This window comes from Tachysurus fulvidraco, chromosome 1 (genome assembly GCF_022655615.1).
Source record: "Tachysurus fulvidraco isolate hzauxx_2018 chromosome 1, HZAU_PFXX_2.0, whole genome shotgun sequence".
NCBI classification, from domain to species: domain Eukaryota; kingdom Metazoa; phylum Chordata; class Actinopteri; order Siluriformes; family Bagridae; genus Tachysurus; species Tachysurus fulvidraco.
In genome coordinates, this window is record NC_062518.1 from 10,069,805 (window position 1) to 10,085,307 (window position 15,503).

General features: G+C 42.1%; 1 protein-coding gene across 8 annotated transcripts in view; it reads left to right on the forward strand.

The window, feature by feature from the left end:
- Positions 1–15,503, forward strand: part of tcf12 (transcription factor 12) — an 81,483-nt gene that overhangs the window by 42,906 nt on the left and 23,074 nt on the right. For 7 of the 8 annotated variants that reach the window (XM_047811717.1, XM_027136956.2, XM_027136957.2 and 4 more), the window contains 3 exons: positions 4,607–4,668; positions 9,117–9,243; positions 9,868–9,920. In XM_047811717.1, coding sequence (XP_047667673.1) covers positions 4,607–4,668; positions 9,117–9,243; positions 9,868–9,920 — 242 coding nt within the window. The remainder of the gene's footprint in view (positions 1–4,606; positions 4,669–9,116; positions 9,244–9,867; positions 9,921–15,503) is intronic. The other variant, XM_047811732.1, reaches the window with a different exon arrangement.

The following is a 15,503-nucleotide window of genomic DNA, read 5'->3' on the forward strand; positions in this document are numbered from 1 at the left end:
AGTTATTTAAAAGACGAGCTCCATTCGACCATTTTATTCAAAGCACGAATATCGGTTTCATATATACACACAGTAAAATATACGTATTATTTCTTTTTGGCTGGTCTCTGCTTAGTCCGTTTTTATCAGTAGATCAGTTCGTGGCAGTCAAAACGTGTCTTCAGGACTGATTTGACTTGAAAGCCTGACTGTTGGGGTTTGATGTAAGCTCATGGTGCACATGTACATATAGTCGTGCCTCAACATCACACCTGGATGCCTCCGTACCAGTTTACTGTACAGGCTTACAGTGATGAAGATTTTTTCACTTCATTATGCTGAAAGGCTCTGTGTTTTTTCCCCCCAAGAGAGCTAGAGAAAAAGATTCTGTCATTGACAAGCATCTCAGCACATTGCAGTAGAGGGCTATTGCTTCATCTGCCGTGTGTCTTGTCGCTCAGCTCAGCTGATAGCAGTGCAGTTTGAGAGCTGCTCTTGATAGCGTCAACATAACGCTCTGCTTAGACCAAGGCAAGTCTCAAAGCTAAGAAGGCTTATGATTGGATGCCTGTTCTCCTTTACCTGAGATTGTATTATATTGTAAAACACATCAACCACCTGGAAGTGGATTCAGAACAGAAGAAAGGCTATCATGAAGTCGAGCAAAGCTTTTAAAACGGCTGTTAATGCTCATTACAGTGCAGTGGAACATGCAGAGAAATGAGAGCTGCCTGCCCTCTTAAACATACAAGAGCTAACAGTTGCCCACAAGTGGTTGCTCTTCCCCGCACAAACCCCTTTGTCCTAAAACATTACTAACTGTTAGAAAGTGTCGACAAGTTCATTAGCATTATCTAAGCGTCTCCGTACAGAAGGCTTCATCAGATCAGTGATTACTTTGTTAAATAATAAAAGCATCTGTCTCATTAGTCTCAGATTGTGTAGCTCACCCACCATACCGCTAAGATTGAGCTGTTACTATATATACAGTAACACATCAGAACAAGCACATTTTCCTGTAAGTGTGTGATTTGAATAGCTGAACTGCTGTGAGAGTTTCTGTTCTACAAAATGACTCGACATCAGATCTGTATAGATCTCTGAAACCAGGCGTAGGTCAACGTGGCGCAAACCTCACACATGACTGGGTGAATAATGAAACATTCCCAGTGCAGTATGATTTAGCCACAAGGCTGCATCAGCAGCTCAGGATGCTGAGGGGGACGGCAGGGTGGAGAGCGGCATGCAGGGCGAGCGCAGTATTGATCAGTCGGCCTGTCAGTACTCCAGCAGCAGGAAAGAGGATGTGATCAGGATGATAAAAGCCCTAAGATTGGAGGCTCGCGAGGACGTGGCTAATCATTGACCTCTACACTCACATCCTGAAGTTCATCTGAGAGCGTGCACTCCCAATTAGCTCTGCGTTTTCCTTTCAGGCTAGAATCGGGCTAGATTATCCATCTCTCTCACTCTCTCTGTCATGTGTGTGTGTGTTTGTGTGTTTAAGAGAGAGAGAGCGAAGGGGGGGCTCACAGCTGCGCTAGCTGGCACTGCTTCCTCAAACATCAGCGGTGCAGCCAGCAGCCTGCTTGGCACAAACACTCGCCAGTAACACTTAAACAAATTGCTATAGCAGAGACTTACATTGTTGATTTTTAGCATTCCAGGACACTTTTTTTTGTCTTTTTTTCTCTCCTCTCATTGCTTCTCTCCTTTTGTCCTTGGACACTTTCAACTTTGAGAACATTCCATGTTTAGAACACACCCTCAATAATTTTCCATCCCCTCTCTGTCTGTCTCTCTCTCTCTTTCTCTGTCTCTTTCTCTCTTTCTCTGTCTCTCTCTCTCTTTCTCTGTCTCTCTCTCTCTCTCTCTCTCTCTCTCTCTCTCTCTTTGGATTGTTCAAGCCCCTGTGGATTTTTTTTCTTCCTCCACAAATTTTTTTGGAGCTACTTTTTCCTCATCAAAACTCCCACAGTTTTAATGCAACGGTTATTTGGCTTCCCGCAGACTGTCATGGCTGTAGATATCAAACCCTATCATAGAACGTTTGTAATTTTTTTATTTAATACTGTATGTCATGCCATAAGGCAGACATAATGTGGAGCAAAAAGGAAAATAACATTTTGTGTATTGTGTGTCATGTATAAAAGCCCTAGAGAATGTGGTAAGGCAGACAGACAGACACTGTGTCTCATACATGAAATTGTGGTTTTTGTTTTTTTTTGTTTGTTTTTTTATGTTAATCTGCTGTGCGAGTAGGCGATTGTCCTCAAACTCTCCTACTCCTGATATTCTGAAAGTGGAGCATTAGATTATCAGGACTACTAATTTAGCATCATGCAAAATACAAGTCCACTGTTTTGTTATTCCATTTTGCATATCTAAGCTGTTTATTCTCTCTTTGTGATATATTACAGGCACATTACACTGCTTTTGTATGTGACTGTTTTATGGACTGTAGGTTATTCATTGCCACTTTTCTAATAAAGTTAATAAAATCAGTATGAATCATCACTGTTTTTTTTGTTTTGTTTTTTGTATATATTTTGTGTGTGTGTGTGTGTGTGTATATATATATATATATTTATTTATATATATATATATATATATTTATTTATATATATATATATATATATATATATATATATATATATATATACACATATATGTATATATAGGTGTGTGTGTGTGTGTGTGTGTGTATATATATATATATATATATATATATATATATATATATATATATATATATATATATATATATATATATATATATATATATAAAATGTTATACATTCAATACTGATATAAGGGCAGTAAGTTACAACAATTTGCCCCGTGTCTGTTTGTGTGTAGTGGAGAGAAGTAACCCTTTGGGAGGTGCCTTTGCAGTTAACTCTGTGTGACCATGCATGCTGGTATGATAAACAGTTAAACGCATGTTTATCGTTCAGTTCCTGTGGGAACCGATGAAGTTAAAGTCCCTTGGCAGTTTCTAACGCATAGCTGCCTTATGGTGCGTGGAGGGCAGCGGCGTGCATGTGGGTGTGCTGACCACACTAAGCGGATGTTTTTTTTATGACTGGCTGCCCCACTCTGGATTTGAAACAACAACACGGCCTTATAAATTATTCAGCGTGTACAGAGTGTGTGTGACAAAACACATGCTGCAACTGAATATTTCAATGCTGGACCTAAGTGCATCTGCAGATCGTCTGCATATTTGCGTACATGTCAGTGACACAAGCACAGCAGCATAAACCGTGCTGTGTAGCAGCTCAGGAAGTCAGGGAAAGAAAGGCTTTGCAACCTTTGCAGTCTCTCTAAACAGATGTTTTGCGTTCATGTGCGGTAGCTTGTGTGTTTCGCTCCTGTAGCTTAGCCACAACTAAGCTCAGTCTTCCCATGCAGGAGAGAGTGCTAACCCAAAAATATCGCACTGCATCCAATGAGAACAGTTTGACACCACAAGGGAAGCAGGTTTCAGTTAAACCACGGTACCTGATTGCCTCTGGAGACGCTAGCACCTTAGAGCCAAGTAGCAAGAAATGTGAACTGACAGACACGTTGTGGAGTACACCTGATCCCAGCACAGCCACACCAGCTTGCCCCAGCTTCCACCTCAGATGTGTGTGCGCGCGTGTGTAGAAATATGGAATAATACCAAATACCTCTCACCGTGTGTTGTTTTAAAATCTTTTAAAAGTATTTACCTTTTCTTTGGAGTAAACAGAATTTACCTTCAGCACTGTGTTTGCTTTACTAATATTTACAAATGTCTGACAAGTATAATATACGACTTTGGTAAAGTTGTTTATCATTTTATTTGCAGGATGAGTCTCTTGTTTATGATTTTCTGAGTAAAACTGCTGAATTTAGATTTGGTGAAGTGCATGAATCATGTGTTCTGTATTCTAGGCTGAGTGGTTTTTTTTTTTTTTTTTAAATTGGTCCTTCAACTGCTAGGTAGCGTTTCCAGCCGAGTGACACTGGGGGAAGTCTAATGTCTGCTGCTTTCCATTCTGGATGCGTGTTAATGTGATGGTTTAGGTGAAGACGGTCATCCATGAGGGAACGTGGATTTCTAGATATACAACGATTTTTTTTTCCATCTAATAAAGTATACAATCTTAGAAATGGCCTGTTTGTTCTGTGTCCGTATACCCATGAGCAGTAATTTCCACAAAATCAGAGGAGACATACTCACAAGCTATGAATAGGAACACCTGTAGACCTGCTCAGTTACCCAACCAGCCAATCATGTGCAGTAACACAGTGTAAAATATCATTCAGACACATCTCCAAGCTTCAGTTCAGGATCACATCAGTGACCCTGACATGACATCATTTTTGGTGCCAGATCAGCTGAGTTTAGTGTTTCGAGTGAGTGGTAGTCTGTGGCAGAAATACCTGGCTGAGGACAGATGTCATCACTGTTTTTTTTCTGTAACGCAACCTCCATGTTGACCGTTTCAAAAAGTGACGGTTCTTCCAATGATAATGTAGTTTGTGTGTGTGTGTGTGTATGCACTTGATTATCTGTTGTCTTCTGGGACACAAGGCTGATTACATTACAGTAATCTACATTTTATGTAAAGTCTGCCATCTCTCTGTTTCTTCTCAGGTAAATCTGAGAGGCCTCCATTTCCTGCTTATGGCAGAGAGCCAGGTGTCTCTGGATGTCAGGTAAAAGCTTCATTCTCAAATTGATCGTGTTTATCTGTTGTCTTGTATCCTGTTTACTGTGTCTAAATCATTGGTGCAGAAAATATAACCACATGATTAGTCTTTGTATGTGTGTGTGTGTGTGTGTCTGTTGCATTCTTACTGGATATCCCAAACATAACCCTGTTCTGTCCCTCATCATGGCACAGTTAACAGCTCACGGTATCATTTATCACACATATCTCAACAACTCCAGCATATTTATCCTGCATGTGATACACTATTGCTGATACATGCATATCATTACTGCAGTTACTAGTTTTACTTGAGCAGCACAAAACAATGTTCAAAACCACACACTGGCACAATGCGGCACATGTAACCATTCGTCTATAGAGTTTCACTGAATTGGAAAAAGTCTGTAAGGTTCTGTCATTGCCAGTATCGGTCATTTAGCCTTTTCATGTGAAAGTACAGGGTTCTTGCCCGTGCCAGGTTTTATGGCCAGTTTTGTGATATGATAGAGTTAAAGTTTAGGTACCGGCACCTCAGCGCTACAGGTGCATAAACAGCTGGAGGTAGGTGGCAGAGTGTTTTCCCCAGCAGGACTGTAGTGGGCTGGAGATGAGAAGGAGCAGCCTGTGTGAGAGCAAGTGATTACAGGGTGTGTAAACAGGTCAGAGGGAGAAAGAACAGGAGAAAGAGAAGGAGAGTGCTGCTGCATTGGCTGGTGAGCAGGAATATGACTTTCAGCACCTCCATTAATGCAGGGTCACTGAGCCAGGGCCAGTTCTAGGCTCACAAGCACACAGATGTTCTAAACAAAGGCAGGATTGTATGAGCAAGCTGCTCTCTCTCTCTCTCTTTCTATTTCTCTCTCTCTCTCTATCTCTCTCTCTCTCTCTCTCTCTCTCTCTCTCTCTCTCTCTCTCTCTCTCTCTGTGTCTCTCTCTCTCTCTCTCTCCTCTTTTCTTGCTTGCTCAGGATGTCTTCATTTGCTATATATGTTTGCATGGTGCCACTTCTCCTGGTTTGTGGATACTTTTCTTTGTTTGTTTTTTACCCTGAATACTTAAACATGAGCTATTCTCTATGCCGCCTATAAGCATTGTTTCTGCACTTGGATAAAGCTAACCTGTGGAGCTTGTTTTATCACTACAGGTTAAGGCTAACCTTAGCTGGTGGCTTCAAACCTAATGACCCTTACCCAACCTTCACCCAGTCTACGCTAATAACTAAACAAGCCACACACGCATGCTTTTAAATGCTAGCCATGCAGCATGCGGTTACAGGCGAGTGAATGGCGCTAGTCAGAGCGAGTGAAAACACTGCGTTGCTCCATTCATAAAAGAGCTTTTTGAAAGGGAATGCCAGTACAGACATTTTGGTGTGGGAACTAGGGAATTTATGCTGGCCTGCAGCTGCACAGATCAGAGCTTGGCGCACACACAGTTTGTCTAGTCGCTGAAGAAAAACAGGAAGGCCAAAAAAGCTGTTTGGTTCCTGAGAGAATGTGGGAAGAATGTAGGGCTTCAGAACTGCTATACTGATCATGAAAAATCCTGTGAGATTACCAATAAGTCCTCAACATCATGTGATGTAAATTCAGGGTAAAGTTCAGGTGTAAGGATTATAAGAGAAATGGACCTTTCTGGGAAGCATGTTTATAAAGAGTTGCCAAATAGTAATGACTTAAAGGCAACAGCAGATGCTCAAGTGTTTGACAGAGAGCCACTCATTTACAGTTTTTGTTTTTATATATATATATATATATATATATATATATATATATATATATATATATATATATATATACATATATATATATATATATATATATAATATCCTAAAACTAACCAGCCAATTGTTTGTGGTTTGTCATCATGCACAGGCTCTGTGCTTCACTCAGCAAGATGTTATTGCATCATTTCAGCATGATCTAGATCACTTTGCGTATAATGAGTCACATATTCAGACTGTCGGAGCCAGCTGAGCCCCCCGTATTTCTCCAGGAAGAACAGTATTTGCAGGTTGTACCTCTAACCAGGTTTTCCTTCATAGATTTCCATGTTAATGGCATATAAGTTAATATATATCCAGTAAAATATTACATTTCACGTTGATCAGCTTTGTCCGTCCATCGGTCTAAAATATTTATGTAAATTTAAAACTGCAGAGATAATTGACATAATCTGTACGACTTCCAGCTGAACGCTGCAGCAGGTGTGCACTCACGATGAGTGTGCACTCACGATGACAGAGCAGAGGTTAAACACTATTATTTTCCTTCTGATTATCGGCTCTGTCCTTTACACGGTTCTGAGTTATGGCATTACGGGGGACAGTTGTATGACAGTTGTATTGTTTTGCTCTGCACTGAGTTAAAACCTCGATATAAAAAAAAATATATAACATGTCATGTGAACAGAAGTGCACCTGATTGAGTGGGAGTGTTAGCGGGGATGCGGTTGCTGTAGTCGGGTTGTCGACTCTGAAGGTAAGCATTGGGCCGGTCTCCCGTGAGGAGGATTAGACTGATTAATGCTGCAGGTTGCAGTTGGCAGATGACTGCCATTATCCACACAAATCTGCCTGACATTTCACAGACAAAGGTGATCATTCACAGGGGTGGAGATCTGTAGAGAAGCTGGCTGAATTTTCAGATTACACATATTTACTTGCTCGCTAATTCTGATGAGAGACTGAATCTATAGCATTACTTTTTAATGACTCGAGGGCGATTTTCTTTTTTTTTTGCTCAAAACATGTTGCTATATTGGATGCCTAACTTTTAGTAATTTATCATTTTAAGTTTATTCGGTCTTAGGCCAGTGTTTTTGACTCTAAATCAGAGGTAATTCTCTGTAAGGAATCTTCACAGCTCCAGACTCCATTCTTTTCTTTGATTAGTCCTCTACCGCTCTTTCATCATAACGCAGCAGTCTTTTGCCTGTCTCATGGCCAAAATGACAAACTGCTAATATTGCTTTGAGGATTTAATATCATTGAACAAAGGCAGCACTAGTCAGTGTGTTGTACCATGTCAATGTCAGTGTGCCAGGCTCTGTGACAGCTTGTCACTTTAGAGAGTCTCTTTCCCCCCTATTTCTCCCGCAGTTAAGGAGAGGCTGCCCTGAGTATCACACGACTTGATGGCCTTCAATTTAATCTGCTAAAATCAGGAATCTGGCTATTCTTGGGCACTGGCACAGCAATCCTGCATTGTGGCCCCTGTGGCATTTGATTGCGACTTCTATATGACTTTGATATGAAATTAGTAGCTAAATACTCAGTGTAGCGTACCGTGTGAATGGTATTAAATTTCGTTCGAAGATAATACTTTTTCAGTTTTGGGAAAGAACACAATCATTCCTAGAACAAAAGCAGAAACAGTACTCGTTTTAGAAATTGATTTGTCACATTGTAACTTACATGTTATTGAAAAGGTGATTTCAAATAGCTGGACATATACATTACATTTATAATCTGGATTTTCTTTCTTTCTTTTTTTGTTTAACAATACAGATTGATTTCCATTTTTATTTCATGTTGTGTTGTGAGAGCATTATAGTTGTGCTTTGATGTTCACTGTCTCTCCTCATTCCTTATTCTTAAACCTTCCAAACCATTAAGCTGATTGGGCCATGGATGTAATTGTCCTCTTAACCCAGTTTGCTGAGGGCAGATCGCTCAAGTGGATATCACTTTAAGATGTGGCACGCTTGAGGAAGACCAAAGAAGGAGTGTACACTAATCTCTTGTTTATCAGACACTGGGTTAGCGCTACTGTACCGTCTCTCTCTCTCTCTCTCTCTCTCTCTCTCTCTCTCTCTCTCTCTCTCTCTCTCTCTCTCTCTCTCTCGCATAATTGGCTTTCAGGCTGTGGGTTAATGGCTCTGTCTGTCAGATCTGTGGGTTCTGTAACAGCCGCTTTGTTGAATTAAGCCCGTGTGTGTTTCAGAGGACACGACAGCTTGTGAGACTCCTAACCCACACAAACACACATCCTCACACCTACAGCTCCTGACTCCCTCACATCCTCTCCTCTCTTGTTCTTTCATCTTCCCCTCTCTCCTGGTCTCATGTCCCCGGCTGTGTGAGGATGAGCCCCAGGGTCTTGATCACACCTGATCGATAACGGTTCACTGAAGGCTGGAGCAAAGGCAGTCGCTAGGTCAGACTGATTAGATCGATTTCTCCTTGGACTTAACTGAGTCTGCTGACATGGCCACATCAATTAGAGTGTTCCAAAGGGAATTGAAAATAGATGGAGGAAAGAAAAACTGAAAGTCACACACTTTTTTTTTCTACGTTTTTAATCAGGAAAAATAAATTATTATTGTTTTGTTGTAGGAATAATGAGGTTTTTCCTCTGGGATGTTTATTTATTTATTTTGTTTATTTGAATAGAATCTAAGGGATTGTTTGCCTTTCTCTTTTAAATGCCCCAATGTTTTGTTTTCCGGCAGTCCACTTTGAGGTCAGATATGGGGTTGGCCAGCCCTGTAACCACAGCCGGAAAGTCACCAGCTTCTTTTTACTCCTTCACCGGCTCTAATCCACGAAGACGCTCTCTCCAGGACTCCGCTCCACTGGGTTTGTACCTGCTTCCTTGTCTTAGCACCTTGGTTTGTTGTGTACTTGTGATGTCGGTGAGAAAGGTGGTAACAGGCAGGTTGTAAGGTTTTAAAATGTCATTTGCAGGATAGTTTGGAAAAATACCTTGCTGTGCAATGATGAAGCCTTTATTATTGTCACATATACATTACAGCACAGTGAAATTCTTTCTTCGTATATCCCAGCTTTGGAAGTCAGAGCTCAGGGTCACGCATGATACAGTGTCCCTGAAGAAATGACTAGTTTCTGCATTTGTGGCTTTGGTTTTCATTTCTTTCCCTGCCAGACCAGTACTACTTTGCTCTGATTTGTTTCCTTAAAAGACTCCTAAGGTATTCTATCATGACTCCTAAGGTAGATTCGATGCGTGGTGGTAGGTGACAGGTGGCAGCTGGTGGTATAAGGAAACTTTCAGGTAGCCAAGGGCTCTAAAAATGCTCCTTTAATGCAACATGAAAACAACACTGTTTACTAAGGCTTGACGATTCATATGCTTTTAATCTAGTGATATCACTGAAATATTATACAAACATACAGCTTTGTTGTGTCTTTTACAAAGTGTTTTTTCAGCTGTTGTTCTTAACGTGTTTTATCTCCCCTCAGATCCTATACAAACAAAGAAAGTACGCAAGGTTCCCCCTGGCCTGCCATCGTCTGTGAGTGGAGCTTCATTTTCTCAGTCTGCTTTTATAAACATACACATATACACACACACACACACACACACACACACACATACACACACACTCAGAGATGCACAGGCATACTTAATAAAAGCTGTTGATGTCTCAGCTCTCAGATGCACTTTGTTTTTTGTCTCTTCAAAGTCATCCTTCACCACAGTGAAAGCACTGAGTGTTCTGTGTGTGTGTGTGTGTGTGTGTGTGTGTGTGTGTGTGTGTGTGTGTGTGTGTGTGTGTGTGTGTGTGTGTGTGTGTGTGTGCGTTTGTGTGTGCGCGCCGCGTGAGGGCTGCCACTGTTTTGCTAATCAGGACTGTTTTACTGAGTGTGGCTGCAGGAGCGAGGTGTGTGTAGGATGGCTGATTGATTGGTGGTTCTGCCATGCAACTCGGAGGCCTCCTCTGTCTCTGGGTCTCACGGGAGTCAATCTCAGGGCTGTGAGCTGTCATGGCCCATCCCCACTGCTGCTCTTTTGATGTTTAATTAGTCATTATGTTGCCTGAACAGGAGGACAGGCAGAGATTAATAGCGGCGAATTGGGCAAAGTTTCCATGGGCGATAATCCCACAGCAGAGCAGCAGCCATTAGGATGCAGAGGAAGTGCGGAGCTCAGCTTGCCTCCGCCTGCGCCGCCCGCCTCATTAATATGCATCAATCACACAGTCAGCTGCTGATTGTGAGGAAGCCCGGCGCGTGGTGAAAGCCTCCATTAAGGCGCTAGTAGCAGCAATTGGTTTTGTTAGTTTTCTCAGTGCTTTTACAGAGGGATTTTTTCCCTTCTAGAACAAAAGATGCTCTTTGATAAGGGTGACATGGTGATGGGATTTGCTTTTGGTGTCTTTCGATAAATGCGTGCCGCACCATTGCTCCCGCCGTTAAAAAAAAGTCAAGCATGGGACATAAAGGAGGCGTTGTGGAGGATTTCTGTGTTTTATTCCATCTGCAAAATTTGTGTTTGAATACCAGTTTGCGTTGAACAGAGAGAGTGCATACAGGGTATTATGGGAGAACATGCAGCACTTTCTGGCTTAATGCAAGTAGTGTGAATAAGAGAGGAAAGCAGGAGGGGGACGAGAGATTGGTTGCCTTGCGGGATACGTCTCTTTGTTGTGTAAATGGACGTTAGGCTTTTATTTGTCAGTGCTTAACACATGGGCGCAGGTGCACTTGTGTGACTCATAACTCAAAGACGCCCAATACAGAACAGGGCGAAGCAGTGACAATGCAAAGGATAAAATACAGCAGCACTCTGTACCTCAGTCCTTAACAGCGATAAGACACCAGGGCTTACCGTATTCTCACTTTCTCAAGTGTGCATGAGGGACGGACTTGGGAGTTAGTTGGAGGCCATGCTGCATACTGAGTCGTGTGCGAAGGTGTTCTAGGGAGAATCGGTGTGTCAGTCGAGGACAGTGGTGTGTGAGCAGCATGCTCTTGAAGCATCCTCTGATGCATAAGGAATCTGGCTGTTTGAAGGCACTGGCGAGCACGCACACCTGCAGAGCCATGCTGCGTTGCCGGGGCAGCTGTGTGTGAGTGTGTGTGTGCATGAGTGTGAGAGCGCAGTCTGCAGGGTACCTGTATGGCGGGAATGCAGCTGCAGATGCCTGAGAAAGCTTTTGCTTGTGTAAGCACCAGGGCCCCACTAGAGGCCTGAATAGCTGCTTGATAAACAAAATGAACACAATGCGTCCCATCATTAATCCCTCCACAGGGAACACACTCTTATTTATTTATTTCCCCCAACACCTACGCTACCTCTTCCTAACTCACCTAAAAATACCATAACTATTTACATTTTAGCCTCGTCCACATTTTGTTAGGGCTGGAGTTAAAAGTTTTGTTTTTTTAACGAATGTAAATATTTATGGGAACATCCACATTGTACTAGAGTGCTGAGGCAGATTTAGGATGCAAGTTCGAGGAAGAGGCTGAAGAAGCGAATTGAGAATTTACAAATGTTTATAGTCATGTTCACTTTGTGTACAGGGTTTTTTTTTCCAGAATGAAGAGGGAACACAAGCCATATCCCCACCACACCCCCACCTTTTTTTTTTTTACACTGCCTCAAAATTTTTAAATTTGTAGAAACATATTTAGAGATATGAAGATTACGCTGTGATGGTGTGTAAAATAACCTTGAATAACATACAGTTCATGTTTTTGGGTTAGTATGTCTTGCAGTGTATAAAGTCTTTACATATCATGATGTCTGCAAGTGCAAATATTCGAGTATCCCTTTCCTACAGCTAATGTGCCGGTGACAGTTCTCATTCAGCAAAACACCAGGTCAGGGACTTGGTGGTGTCGCCATGGCAACAACATGAAGTTATACACATGACCATCATAAAAAGGTGTGAATAACTGTGAAAAGGTGTGAATAACTGTGAATAAATGGTAAAAAAAAAAAAAATGAAGATCAAGAACAAGGTTTTGTCATTTTGCATGGATTTTTTCTTTGTTCAATTGTGTACATATACTAAAGGATTTGATGTTGGATGATAAAGTAAGTTCTTAAAAGTTGATGCCGTGGTACAAGGAAGATCAGATTTCAAGCCCAAGCTATTAGGGCAAATGCTCGTAGAATGAATATAAATGATGCTTTACACACAATGGCCAGGCTGTGATCAGTGACAGTAGAATGATTTACCTATTAAATAGCGTGCACTGATGACAGTCTTTCCTCAGACCTGGAACAGTACAATATCTATTGGAAAGGCTTCACAGAAGAGTGGAGGAAGTTATAGCAGTAAATCCACTCGTTCTTAAAGCTCACGGTTTTCAGAATGGTGTGTTCAGTTGTCACGTGTCCACGTACATTTGGCCATGGAGTATAATTGTTTATTTTGCTTACTCTGTATTACTGCACTTAACTCTAGTTCTCTAGATTACCAAAAATAATTGTATTACATTAGTTACCATTTTTAACCATAGTCTAATAGGTTTCCAAAATATAGGCATGGTCAAGAACACAAGAACAGCTTTTACTGACTCTAGCTAGTACATGAAATGATCTGTCCACCACCGGGCTTGGTTTAGAGAGCAGGCAGAACTACAGTTCATTAAAACGTTTGCTTCAACACCAGCACTGACCTGTTCAGTGGCAAACACACCATGGCTGATGAGAGAGTATGCAGCAGAGAGTTTGTGTCATGGTAGTCAGTTAGTCAGCAGCGGCTGTTGTCAGGCAGCTGTTTGGGCACCTGTGCTAAAGGACCCAGCCTGACTGTCTGTCTGATGTAGAGTGAAAGGGGAGAGTTCAGCATCTCCAATGCTGTGGGCAAGAGAAGACTTCTCGAAGAATATTCGTGCATGACTGTGAGGCCGGAGCAATATAATCGGCCAGGCTTTTTTAAGCGCCCTTGTCACCAGCTTGTCGGCTTGACGTGGCGATGAGCCAAAGGAGAGGACTTGGGGTATGAGTGAGAGCTGGTGGAGGGGGTGGGGGGTGACTTACACGGTCGACTCCCTTCTGGGTCTTTTGCAAGCGAGAACCCTGGCTGTGAATGACAAAAAGATTGTCATTTGCTCTTGACATATCACTCAGTCCCTTGTTTGGGTGCAAGTTGCACTTAGCGGGAAAACAGTTTCAGGAAGAGAGGCAAGTTAGGCCGCAGAGAAGCCAGCAAAGAGCCAGCTCTCCTCCTTAACATTGCATCTAATATAACTAAGAGGTGTGCGTGTGTGTATGTGAAGTGTGTGGGGTACTTCCTGTACAGAATCGATTGCAGCTCCTCTTTTCAGAACTACTGAGCTGGATTTTTGACTAGACAGCCATCTACAGGCAGCCGCAGCATGTGCAGTCTGCAGGCGTATGTGTCTGTGTCTCTTTGAAGCTGGGACCCTAATGCAGGGTCAGGACCTGACTGAGCAGGCCCTGCAGTGATGGACAAGCCTCAGGATAAAACAGCCCACTAAAGCTGTGTAAGAATAACTTCAGAGATTGAGGTTTGATGTGCTTCTTTCATGTGGCCATGTGCTCTTTGTTCTTTAAAGAATCTCTGTTCTTCTTTTTGTTTTGTACTTCATCAGTGCTGTGGGCTTTTTGGTCTTACATTTCTGTCAAAAAAATAAATAAATAAAATAAAGCATATTTCCCAACAAATACTTCTTCTTATGGAGTTGTTACATGTTTGGGTTTGAGAGTGTTCATCAAGCAGGTATTCTTTTTGGAAGACTTCGTTTGGGCTCAAATTTTCCAGAGCTGGTGAGTCATCACGTCTCTGCACTCAGGTCATCAGGTCATAAGTCCACCAGGGGGCAGTGTATGGGTAAACTATGCTTTTGGGTGCATCCCTGTTCATGCGCATGTTGGAGGGACATAAGCACACACATGTATACACACAATCTGGAGGGAGATGAGCTCATCAGATAAGTGATGAGATAGATACTTGTGGTTTGACTGGCTCTGATCTTGAGCAGAGATGTGAGCACCTCTGAGAGCACCACTGTCTATCTGGATTTGGGCTGCTGAAATTTACCACTGACAAGAGAAGCCTAGATAATGGAGGTGACAAACAGCCTAGGCCCATGCTGCTTTCATCTACCATAGGGAGAGAGAGGGAGCAAGGGAGGGAAAAAAAACAGTTCGAAGAACAGAGAGCATGAGATTGGACTCATTACTCACATTCCACTCTGTTGTAAATTATTTATGCAGGGAGGATGTGTGTGTGCAGATACACGTACACATACCTGAGTCAGTGCGCGCATGTCCCCGAATCTGCTACCAGAAGCCTGTTCTGTCAACAGTCCGCCCTCGATTAGTTTGAGCTGTGATGGATATGCAGCCATTGCTAAGCTTTCGCCGCCTGCTTCGTACTTCACCGTACAAAGTTTTAGGCCAGGCAGCAGGTGGATGCTGGGTAACTGGCTGAGGCCCATTTTAATTGGTTTTCATCGTGCTTGCTTTTGTGCACTGGCTCAGTGACAGACAGACAGGTCAGACATGGACAAACTGCTTGGCAGGTTATGAGGTACGTACATAAAACCATGTTTGGATATCTACTTATTCCAGTCCTGTTGTGTTTAAGAGCAGCAGGTCATTTATCACAAGTAGCCTCAGAAGAGGACTGCAATGGAAAGAGCTTTCCTTAGTGTAGCCTGGTGAACAACATTCCTCTTCTCACTAAAAGCATAATATTCATTAATAACACTAAAAGAAAATGTGTGTAGTTACAAGAATGAGGAATGAAACTCTGGACCTACTCATAAATCTGAGTTTAAAGGGTTAAAGAAAACAAATAATGAAAAAAGAAATATTTTATTATAGGACTTGTGTCTGTGCTGATTGAAGAAACATCTGGTTTTCTGGTCTGGGTCTCATTTTGGCAGCTGGACCGTCACAGGGTGTGTTTGTGTGCGTATATATGTAACAGTACGGCAAGACTGACTAGAGTGTACATATAAGTGTTTACATATTAGCCGTGATTATTAAGCCTATACAAGAGTTCCATTTTTTTGCGTATGTGTGTACACTAGGGGGCAGGTCAGAGCTGAGACAGCTCTGTGTGTAAACCTGTAACACGTTAACGATTCCACTTTAACCATTTTGGGAAGTT